The 12,973-nt window shown below is 36.0% G+C and overlaps 1 protein-coding gene across 1 annotated transcript in view; it reads right to left on the reverse strand.

The window, feature by feature from the left end:
- The window catches only part of CNTNAP2 (contactin associated protein 2), a gene marked incomplete at its 5' end in the record, with an annotated part of 1,036,243 nt that overhangs the window by 298,225 nt on the left and 725,045 nt on the right, over positions 1 to 12,973 (reverse strand). Inside the window, one exon of the mRNA XM_082287522.1 lies at positions 8,830 to 9,030. Within this exon, the coding sequence (XP_082143648.1) occupies positions 8,830 to 9,030 (201 nt within the window). The remainder of the gene's footprint in view (positions 1 to 8,829; positions 9,031 to 12,973) is intronic.

Below are 12,973 nucleotides of genomic sequence, written 5' to 3' on the forward strand. Positions count from 1 at the left end.
TTGATCTGCATTGAGCACTAAGTTGTGGCCAGCAATCCTCTCAATTCCTCAGTACTGCTACATTCCAAGACACTTTGCTCAAAAAATTTTAAACAAACAAAACAAAATCCAAACAAACCAAAAATCCCTAACATTTGGAGATTTTGTTTTTTTTACATCTGTGGGTGAAAAAATTGGCATCGGGACACAGAGCATCATTACAGATGAATTTTATGTCTGACAATTTTTTTTTGTCCTGTTTGCAATTTCAGGTTTTCCAGAAATGAAATTGGTTCAGTATCTCTTCCAAACATTCTTGCTACTTGACACAGTGCTTTGTAAAAAGCCCCAAAATGATAAAAACACACTCCATGCCATAGGGAAGAGATGATTAAAAAGAAAAGAAGCCTTGATATCTTACTCCTGTGTCATTCGACAGTAGCATTACTGTAAATATTATTAAGATTTTACAAAAGAATATATGAAATCAGATCATGTTACAAATATCAGAGGTAGAGACAGAAGAAAATATCAAAGAGGAATGGGTAGTGAAAAGAGAAAAAATGTTAAAAGCAGTTTTGAGATGGGCCAATGCTAGCAGAAAGCAGATTACTAATTCTTAAGGTGATGGGAGAAAAGATTCTGTTAAATGATACATAATGTTCCAAAATACAAATATTTTTGTGAATGCAATTTAATCTTGATACAATAAACGCATTATAGCCATGAATCTACACAAGTGCTACATCATTTTAAAAACAGCCTGACAGATCTTAAATACATCTTGAATTTATGAATTGGTAAGATCTATCCTGTAAGCAACATGTATATAATTGCACATCTGTAGTTTAAACAAAACATCATTGTTGCTGTCATGTCAATGCACAGGATCTTAAAAGGCTGCAGGTGAAACCCCACTCTTAGTTGTGGCGCATATATTTGCTTTATGGGGTCCATGTTGACTACCAAAACATTCCAGCAATTTCTGCAAAGCAGTATTGGGTACACTTCCAATGGAAATGAGTTAAGTAGGTCCTTTCTGTGGTAACTGAGACAGCAGAATGCACTAACTTGCTGCTGCTTTCTGAAACTGATTATAGTTCAGCAGCTAAATTGATAACTGCTTCCAAATCTTTAGCTGCTGCTTCTGAAAAGCTGAACTACATTTCAGTCTTTTGCATCTTGTTAGCAGCTTCATCTTTATCCTTGCACTGGACAACAAATGCCCAGATTCAAAGTTTAATTTCCAACAGTAGAAATGGTAAGCATCTTTTCATCTTTTTTGGAAAATCTGTAGATGCACTTTTCCAGAAAACATGGTTATTGATTTTTTTGTAAATCAATAAATCCTATAAATCAAACGAAGTATTTTTACCATTCCTTATCCTAAGAATCTTAGGAAGTGATCATGAATCATTTTTGCTGGCAACACAAATTTCTTGAAAACAGAATTTACTGTTCATATGTCGTTTCAGTAAAATGTCCATCTTATGGAAAACCAGAGGATAATTAAGCTTTTTTGTATTCTCACATTGAGTAATCTCACATAACAAAATATTTCAAAAGATGTATCGGGAAAGGATATTGTTGAAATTATTCCTTCTAAAAAGAAGTGATCGCTACCTGGAGGTCATCTCCTTCTATATTAACACCTATATGGATTCAGACCTCCACAAAGAAATCTGCAGGTACCTATGGCATGTGCCACAGGCACATACGGACACAAAAGTTCGAGTTAATGCACTCTCCTCCCTCAAATTATAATGACAATGATGCTACGGGGACCTGATTTTGTAATAGGTTGTACTTTTTGCATACTCCCCTTAACCTTTAGTAAACCCTAACTCTGTCCTCATAAACACCCAGGCAATATTAAATTTTTTTTATCATTCAAAAATATATTCAGACGGAGTCTGAAATCATTGGAGGGGATGCATGGAAAGAATGGGTTACATTACAAAGAAAACATGGGAAAGTAGAGAAAATGCATTCACAAGGTGAAAAGGGGAAAATATTTCAGGCACTCTATTTCAGAGACAATCCTGAAAAACATTTTAATAGTCTGATTTGATAAATAACATCAAACATGAATACACAAAAAAGTACAGTAAAAAAAATACTCCAACATACTCCTGGAATAAGATGTATCTGGGGCAGTTCATACCTCAAATAGTCACACATATATTAATAATCACACCATATCCATGCTGCATATTCTGTTCATAAGCATTCTTCTGTGTTCCAGAGGTTTATTTGAACTCACTAGGAAAAGCCTGTACAGTATCAGGGGTGGGATCTGGCAACATTACTAACAACAAAAAACAATTCTTACAAAGCAGTTCCAGCATTAACTGATGACTGTTTAAAGAGGGTCCTGAGAAATAGAAAACTTTCCAAATACACAAATTACAGCTCAATGCCCCAGGCTGTCAGGTTAGAATGTAGGAAAACCTAACTCTAACCTCCAGATAAAGGGTAAAAGTCCCAGCCTCAAGAAATCAAACAGTACTACCTCATCCATGAAAACAAGGCAGGCAATGTTTCAATAATAGTTGAACCCTGGTCAACTTATGAGGCAAAACACAGGGCAATTAATGAAGAAAAGACCAAGAGAAGATCATAACACAATAGGGAATGGAGCTCTGTTTTATGCACTGGAAAATGCCATTTTAACTGTGTTAAATTATAGCTGGATTATTCATACAGTTCTTTCTGACACATTCATCTCAGGAATGGTAGTGAAGAAAGAAACACTGGATATTTTTACTGCATATTTGCTTAGGAAAAATATACTCAGGGTAATGCAAATGCATTTAGGATATGGGTTAGGAGAAAGTAATGACAAGACACGCAATGATACACCACCCAGATTCATTTTGTCCGAGAAATTAATAAACTAATCTGTTTTGGTCATTCACCAGGAAAGATAACTTTTCCCCAGAACGACCTGGGTTTGTGAAGAAGCAATGGCAGTGATTATTTCTGTGAAAACATTAACCATGAATGGTTTTAAACAGCTTTTATAAAACATGATACAATAAATGGGGAAATTATTGCCTTGCTCTAACTTTATTTTAAGAAATAAAAATAGTGAATCTTTTCCTGTAATAGGTAGCTCACATTCACATAGAGAAATGATATGAGAAACAATTGGTTTAGAACATTCTGCTAGAACTGCAAAGTTAAAACTCATATGCATCACTTTTCCTTAAAAAGGCATAGCAAAAGAAATAGAGCTCACTGCACTGCAGTTACAATTTCCATAGAGGATTTCTTTTATTAACAAAGCTCTTATCAGCTACTACTATTTCTAAAAAACACCAAAACAACATGTACCCTTTTCCACTTTAGTCATACTGGATTAAGACTAATTCCTACACAACAGCAATGAAAACTTGGAAAATTAGCAGAAATAGTTCACCAGCTAAAAGAATGATGAAGATTAAGTGAAATTAGGAGACTCGGTGGTTACAGTATCAAAAAAACTTGAAGAAATTGGAAAGAGACAAGCAAAGGTGCAGAGCAAAACAAAGACGAGAGAAAGGAATATTAACAACTGGCTGGAAAAAATGAGCTCAAGATAACCATTTATCTGTCTAGCATTTACCTAAGAGACTGATGTGTATTTCATGAGAAACATTAACGGACAAATTATTTTCTGCTTCCATTATTTGGCAACATAACGATGACCAAAGGAATCCCCAAAAGCTAATGGTTTCCACTTCTAGGACACGAGCATGTAGATCAGAGGGGAGTAAGGTTATTATTTTTGCTATCCTTGTGCTTTAAAACTCACTAGAAGTTGAAATCAGCTCTTTTAGAACATTAAGAAGAAGCAGTCAGTCAATATTATTAAGGCTGGGCAAGATACATGACAGCTGAGGAGGGGCATGTTTTCCGGAAGAACATTGAAAATAGAATAATGAAGCCTGAACAAGTTTTGGAGAGACTTCCATTCATCACTGTAGTACTGCAGAAATCCCATTCCACCTTCAGACTCCTTTTCAAAAACTCTTGTTAAGCAGGAATTATATCTGCAACTAGCACTCTAGATCAGTTAATGGGTAGCGATGGGAAAGTTCATAAGTTCATTAGGTTCTGATTTGGACGGCTACTGAGGAAAAATAGCCTATTGCAATTTTAAACTTTGTTTTTATCTCGGTGTATGCATAAATCTTACTTGCTACTGGTGTTATGATTGCTTTATTGCAACTGAAACAACCAAACATCAAATTAAGTTTTCTATTTCACCTGTTTAGCTCCTTAATTCATGAAGCTGTTGTCTCATTTCCTCCCGAGACAAACAGGTCTGAAACAGTAATTCATGTATTGCAGTAACTCTGCTATATGTTTTTCATACGCTGCCTCCAGGCACAGTGAATAGGAATAAAAATTGGAACACAACACCAACAGATCTTGCTCTGTTGTCTGTATCTATGCTTTTAGCTCCCACTCTCTGATTATTTGTTGCAGTTCCTATAGCTCTGGGAAATGACAGACACAGGTACTGTGAATGCAGCAGCCCTTCTCCCTTCCCATGGTAAAAGGAAGAATGGCAGAACCAGCATGCTGTTCCCTCCCATTTTCTAGGCAAAGATCAGTGGCCCATGGAAAATTTCATACCAAGAAAGTCATGAGTGGGTATTATTAGGAAATCTCATGAAAAGAGTGGATGAAGATGTACAATTTTATTAACTAACATTTTGCATTCTATGAGTATATTGTATCACTGTTCTCTGTGATAATATTGTTTCTTACAGCAAAGGGAAGCTTCTTCCTATAAGGAAAATTGATACTGTACATTGCATTGCCTCTTTCCTGCTTGTTAACCAGCAGGCACAAAAAAACTTTCTTCTGTCTCAAAGTTCCTGTTTGCAAAAAAGGCAAGTGTCCTATCATCTCCCATATCAACTGGAAAGCATATGGGCACTGAGAACCCAGAAAACAGACAACTTTCTGCATGTCCTCAGTACTAAACATATTATTATCCTCTCAAAATGGAAGTTTCCAAGGAAACAAGCAGAAAAGAGGATATGAGAAATGTAATTGTAAAAGAGAAAAACAAATCCAAAAATCTGTTGGCTTTTTTTTCAAATTTACATATATATGTACATTGTTATTATGCTGCAATTATGATCAATAATAATAATAATAATAATAATAATAAAACCCATAATAATAATATGGGTTTACTATTTCATTCATTAACTGCCATAGTCACTTGAATTGCCAAGAATAAGCCTCTATCATGATGATAACTGCATATTCAAAAAGTAATTACTATCATAAAAAACCCCATATCTAAATAGACAATAAGAAACATCAATCTCACACTGATTTAAAAAAAAATCTACAATCTGAGCAAATCTGTATCAAAGTCAGGACCATAAAGGCTGTGAGACAACTGCAACCACTGCAAGATCCCTGCTTGAAAACAGTTTCCTCAGAGATTTACAGTGTACCCATAGTTTTACTGTTTCTTGTGATAACATGGTGTATTTTCAGCAAAGGTGTCTGGTTTTGCACTTTCCTAAGAAAGTCACCAAACTATTGACTAATTTTGTTTTTCAAATAATCTTTAGTTAAGCCTTTGAAACAGACACCTAGGTTTAAACATAGTTTATAACATATTGGGCTGCAAGTTCAAAACAAACTAAAAAAAACCCCCAAAGCCAAAACAGTAAAGACAGAAAATTGCATTTCCAGATAGTCTTTGCTGATTACTACACAAGGACTGTTCATTCAGGTTTGAGCAGGAAATTGAACCAGATGACCTTCTGCAGTATCTTCAAATGTGAATTGTCCTATAGCCTTTTGAGCTTTTTATTTTTCAAGTATGTTTTCAGAAGTCACTTATGACTTAATTTAAATGAAACTTCTTATTGCTATCTTCCCTCAGACTAAGTAGAAGTCAGGGGCATTATTATCTGTAAAATCACTCCCAATCCCTATTGTCAGCAATGATTTTAAACTGTTTGCTGGGATGTACACGTTATTTTGCTTGGATGAAAGCCCATTATTAAAAAAAAAAAGACATGAATATGAAGCAATAAACACTTAAAGTCTAAAACTCAGAAGAATGAGAATGCTTAGTTTGTACAAAGTTTCATATATCCCTCTGAAATCACATGACAATGAGAATTCTTTGAGTGCTATGTCTGCAGCCAAAAAAAAAACCCCACAACAAAACAGGTTTGTTAATGTGAAGGCTTTCCTCAAACACAGAATTTTGATGTAGTTTCTGTTTCATACCAAAAGCATTATTTAAGCTATTAGCAGCAGAATCAGTGGAATTGTATATATCTCTGCCTTGTCAGGAAACTCACAACTAAAAGCAGCAAAAGCTATATTCCACTATTCGCTAGTTAACTACATGTCATTAATAGATCAATAAACAACCTGAGTCCTGATTTTTTAAAATATGTTAACTGAGTGATTTCTTCCTGAGAAGGAACAATGTTGTAAAGCGACAGGATTCCCAAGAGACAAAAAAAGCAAAAAAGTTGAATTGCTTAACTATCTTCTGTGTGTTCTCAGTTCTCTTTGATGCACTTTAAAACAATAGGACCTTTCTATCCAAAGTGGTTATTTAAACATCTGAAAGGGGTATGAGAAAAAGTCCCAGCCTAGAAAAGTACCTAAGGTCAAGGCCACAAATGCTGTCCTGATCCTGTGAAGCTAATGGAGGTTTTACTACTGGCTGCAATACCACCAGGTGCTCACTTCCTGAGGAATACAAAACCTCTTTTTTTTTTTTTTTTTTTTTCATTTCTTTGTGTGGGAACTATTCTGTAATGATTTATACACAAAGTGGTAGAAGATGCCACAAGAGTGCTTTGAGCTGTGCTGTGAGATGAATAGGGTGGCATAATATATTCAGCAAATATGGCAATCCTCCAAAACAGAGAAAGGTATGAAAAATTAGTTCCTTAGTTTAGAAACCATACACTGAAGCCAAGAACACACAGAAAGAAAATGGATCGGCCTCTTTCCCACTAACACACAAATCACTGTGGTTCTATGTGTACAAACCCTTACAGGTGTTGTGCAAACACTGCAGAGTGATTTTTTGTTACTGTCTAGGTTAAAATAACCATTGTTGCTTCTTTCTCTCACTTAAAAGGAAAACCACCCCAACATTATAGAACATCTATGGCAACTCACTTTCCAGACCAAAAAAAGGGCTTACAAAAATTTCTAAGAGAAATTATTTTTCTATGTAAAAGGTGAAAACATGAAGAAGGAGATACTTGCAAAGTATGCTCAAAATTTTCTAAGAACATTCATGCAAATATCTGGAACTGCTTGTTTCTTAGAAAAAACAATCAGCAAGTTAGTATTTTGTGTGCTGCTTAATTGTCCTTTAAATCTAGGAGCTAGGGCAAACACCTGCAATTACAGTATATATTTATTTTATTATAATATAAACATACACTAACAAATAGGTCCTGAAATAATAGTCTTGTACATATCAAGAAGAAGAATCTAACATGGTATTCTTTGCAAACTGTGAACTTTTTAAGCACAGTATCTCCAGCTCTATTACCAAATAAATTTGCCTTCTAAACACCTGCCAAAGCTACATTCATATACAACTTTTCTGAAGCATATGCAAGCAAGGAGCTTGTATCCATCAGCAGAATCCAATCAGAACACTTCTAGTTATGAACATGATACGGGATCCTATAAATTAAGGCCCAGGAAGGAACAAATCATTTTCCACATTGCAGAGTCACTGTGCTACTCTAAATTAAGCAAAAAAACAGCAACAGAGACAAACCATGCATTAGAATTAGTTAAAAAACAGCAGGGAGGATGGAGAGGAGTAACAAGCATTGCAGTGTCTATTAACTAATGGAATGCTTATGGAAATAGGAATAAGATGCACATGCGTTCCAAATGAATCCTTATCTATAGCACCATAAGAAAACATACAAAAAAATTTTATGAGGAAAAGAAACCTAAAGTATAATACTGTAAGCATGCAGCCATTAAACTAATTTGAAATGCATTTGAGTTGCTCTTATCACAATGAACTCAGTTCACAATCATGAAAATATGTTTCCATATATAAACCAGTCTTCCTTAAGTACCATTAAGATTTATTTAATATCAAAATCTATCATACACAATTAGAGCACATATAAAGTGCTTGTTGGATGTTAATAGAGCTTTTAAAACAAAATTCCTTCTTTGTGTGCTAATTCAGGAACAACTAATTCTTTTGTCTTTGTCGTTTACAGGTAATTGTTGAGGAGGCACATACAGAAAGGGTCTCTTCTCTTCCAGTAAAACTACACAGCAAAAGAAGGATCTTAAAATGGATCTGCTTGTAGGTAATAGCATATAATTTCTCACACAATTGCGTTACTGACCATGTCATTCTCTACAATGTATAAGGCATCTGATTACCCACAAATACTCTGCATTTAAGAAACTGTATCCAAAGTGTTAGTGGAAAAATTCCAACAGCCAGTGCCCTTGTTGACTGTAGCATGTGAAAACTGACAACCAGAAAAACAGGATAAAGTTCAAAGCAATTTTTCAATGCCTCTATTGATTAAACTTTAAAAGCTACTGTGTTTACCAAATGCCACCTGCTATAAGGAGCAACAGATCTGAGAGAAGAACGCACAAACATGGTGCAATAAAAATCACTGTAGTAGTAAGCAAGCAGGCAAATTTTCCTAAGAAAATGTCTTCTGCATTTTCATTCTCTTTGTCAACTTTAGCAAAGGAGAACAAAAAAGTACTTTCAATGAATGGACTTATCTAACAGCAAGATCTGTTAAATTGTTGAGATAAAGTTCCTTAACACTGTATTTAATGGCTATCCCATTCTCAGCCTACCTGGTGTATTCAGCAGCCGGGACATCTTGCAAGAATAGGAGATAAACTGCTCACAGTATTCAGCACTACTGGTAATGGCAGAAATCTGATCCATTGTTGCACTGTAGTTGAGCTGCAGCACAGATAACTTCTCCACGCTGTTGCCTCCCACAGAAGTCTGCATTTGCAGATCATGGTACACAGTTGTCCATACTTTATCCTCTGAAAGGGAGGGGAAGAAAGACAAGACAAGAACAGGTAAGAGGCAGACAGTGGAACTGAACTAGAATAAATTTAGGCCTTTGACAAAAAGTAAAAATTTTATGCAAGGTATTTGTTGAGGTGGTAGTGGGGAAGGAGGGCACTGAACATGAAAAGCCATCATGTGACAGCATTGTTCCAACAACTGTGAGCTGAAGGGAAGAAACTGATCACCTTTATGAAAAGATACCAAAAATACCATGTTAGAAGTCTTAAACAACTGATCCCTATAGTTACATATGGGTCTAATAAGGATTAACTTTTATTAGAAGGACACAAGCCTGATGCCCTAAAGATTCAAAGCCTTTATTTGAAGAACAATCACGGTGCCTAGTAAATTGTACCATGCTTCAGTAAATAGTAGTAAAGTAACAGCGAGGATGCACCAGATTCTCATGTGATTACCTCACTTAGAAATTAATACTGAAAACATTTCCACATTTTTTACCCAAGCTATGTTCTTGGGTAAAACAAAATTACTGCTTATTGAGACTTACATATTTTAAAGCAGCAGCACCATATGACCTTACTGATTCTGGTTACTGTATAGACAGCAACATAAGAACTAATTGAAGTAGAAGAGAAATACAAAAGCTTCTGTTTATTTGTGAAAAGGCACAAGGAAGAAGGAAGTACAACCTAAATTTTTTGATAAGAAATACAGCAATATTGGCCAAATCTCAACACCTCCAACAGACTTTTTATGCAGGGTCATGCAAAAAGTGTGTGATATCCAGCCCACAACAATGTCTGTATGCATTATATTGCTTTAAACTAGTGAGCAGCAAGTCACTAGAAATGTTACTGTGAACCATTTGTCAGTAGTTACCAGAGGAGATTTAAGATGAGAGATCATAATAATGAAACAACACACTCCACACTCTTATAGAAAGATTTGTTGAAGTTGGAAGGTAGTTTAGAAAGGAAACAAAGATGAGGCACAGAAACTTTCCTGTTATAGACCAACCATTAATTTTTCTTACAGGGACATTCTACTGAACCTAAATGAAAAAGATATTATCTGAGTAAGGCATAGGGTTTCAGAATGAAAACTATGAAGACTCAGTCAATATTATTGATACTGTCTTCCTGAAAGAATACTATTCCATCACTTAGGTGTGAAGAATTTTAAAATTGAAGTTGACTAGGTACCACTCTAAAAATCCACTACCTCAGCTGGTGCATACTACTCATATTGTCCATCTCACATAGACAAAGACTTAAATAGGTCAATTATCCTCTGTAAATAAACCCCAGAAAATTCTCTTTTCCCTATAGACAAACTTGAAACACATCACCACAAAACTTCCTAGAAGTGCATCAGATTTTGTCAGTAGTATTTTTCATGTATGGTTCTTCCACATTTTAAATTGTTTTTCTGTTTTTCTTTTAAATTTTCTCCCTTATGTATTTCTACTGCTGAGGGCAAAGTCAAATAAATCTGTCTTGGAGTAAAAAATGCAGAACCTTAAAAAACATTGGTAAGAATCTACTCTGGTGCCTTCACCTGGCTTGCATGAAAGCCCAGTTTCCCAAATGAGTCAGTCAGGCCTTTGCCCCAGCTGTTCCTGTCAAGCAACACCACTGACCACAGCTGTCCTTCAGAGATGCAGAAACAAAACACACCATACTGCTAACTTTGCTGTATTTATCACAAAAACAGACTCTCCAGGGAGATCACCTGGCAGTTTCAGAGTATACTAATTCACCTGACAGATGTGCCTTACAGTGATAAAACCCATAAAATGTAGTGCATTGCAGTATGTTTTCAGTTCTATGTAAATCTCTTGCCTGTTAATGCAAATCTCCGTCATTCTAAAACTTGTGGCCTGCACTTCAATATTTTACCTACGTGGAAACACTTTGCCAAACTGACACCTACTCAAAAGCGCTTCAATACTTCTTCACCGAGTTCACAGAAATGAGCTCACATACACTGATGAGTTTTGGTGCGACCCAGAGTAAAGATAGCTCTCCTCGTTACGATTATCCTTATCTCCAGAATTCTGTACTCTGCCTTATTTTCCAGTCTTAATTTTTACTGCATAGTATCAGGCTATTTTGGATTATACGGAATCGTGTGGACCCATGTGTTTGCAACTGATATGGTGTTAAGTCTTTCTAATCAAAAGTTCAGAGATAAGGTAAGCAAAGCAGACACATCCTCCACAGGTTGTGCACATCACTAGCCAAATGAGATGAAATTCAACAGGTAATGCAAGATGGTTATTATTTTAATATTCATATCCTTAGTCCAATAAAACAGTCTTTATAAAACACAGCAGTATTCTTGCATTGAGAAAAAAAATTGAAAAATCAGGAGAAAGGAATCCCACTCCCAAGCACCAATAAAAAAATTGTAATTGTCACCTTTCAAGTTATATAGAGAATAGCCAGTTTCATTAAGAGCCTGGGAAGGAATTTTACTGCAGATTCATTTTCAAGAAAGGATTGAGGTAGTTTATACATTCACTGACAGAAACCTCTCATTTTTTGGCAGAAAATCCTGTACATGTAAGAACCCAAAAGTGTCAGTAAGGAATGAATGTACTAGGACAGTTAGAATCTCTTATTGGATTTTTCACTGAGCAAAGACTCCTAGACTAGCCACTAAGAAGGTACAGGAATATGAATAGCAATAGAAATTGTGTTAGGCGTTATGTTTGAGAAGGATTTTTCTTATGGATAGCAGATTCTAGCCAATATCCAGTCACTTCCCCTCCAAATGATGTCTTGAAGTGGCTACGTGAAAACAGGCTACACAAGATTAAAAGAATAAAGTGGGTATTTATTTGAATGGCCTTCAAAGGTACACCTTGGGAGTCAAAAACTTCTGAGGGGTTCCACCCAAGATGGACACTGGGTCACGGGTTTTTCACACTTTTATAAGTTTGGTCCATTTGCATATCAGAGTTAATTCTCCAATTATATTTTCAAGCAAAGATGTAATTACCCCAAGTTTGCTCCCCCTGTCAGAGGCCTTAGTTTACATATTTTGGGGCCTGGGACAACAAGGTGTCCTTGAGTTCAGGCCCAGAGAGGGTTTGTTATGTCTAACCAGCATGAGAGAACAGTAGCTAACAGGCTATATTAAGTTTCAGAGTTACATAATAAGTAGTACAGGATTTGAAAAATATAAAAGTTTAAACCTAAGGCATCAAAATTAGGAAGTTTAAACTTTACAGTGGCACACTGAATTAAAGAAGATAAACATGCTCTTGTCAGACAAATGCATCCTCTGAACAACTTCAGGACCTTTCTGTCAAAATGCAAGTACTCCTAATAGATAAGAGCTTGTTGCAGCTTGTAATATATCTTTTTCTCAATATACATATATATGAGCATAAAGTCAATAATCATTTACAGAAAAGCAACTCAATCTCTTCCTGCTGTCTAAAAGATGATGGGAGATTGATTAGGATACACCTGGTCAGATACTGAAAATAAACCTAGGTCTTATTTCACTTGCAACTAATTTGTTGATAGTCTGGCTCAAATGACCTATAAACACATTCAGCAAGCTGTCTTGTCCAAACTCGGGAAGCTGAGCCATCTGTGCCTGGAGGTCAGGCACAGAGAGAGTGTGGAGGAAAATCTGTGGCTGGTGTACAGGTAGGAAGCTCCTTCTCTGGGTAAGGGATTTCACGCTCTTCTCACATTTTCCTGATTTAACTGTAAAGCACTGCCATGACACAAGGACCAAAACTGTATGGAATGGTAGGGCCTTTCCTTGGCTGGGAAAACAGATTAACAGTGTAATATGGTCACAGACAAAAATCCATCTCCCCTCCCCACCAAAAGCAGACTCCTGAACCACAAACAGTTATATATCTGGGGCTGGCTTCAAGATGTCTGGAAATACTTAAAAGAGGTAGACGCCAGGCAGAAATCTCAGCCTTATCTA

The sequence above is a fragment of the Coloeus monedula genome (assembly GCF_965178545.1).
Source record: "Coloeus monedula genome assembly, chromosome: 1".
NCBI classification, from domain to species: Eukaryota; Metazoa; Chordata; class Aves; order Passeriformes; family Corvidae; genus Coloeus; species Coloeus monedula.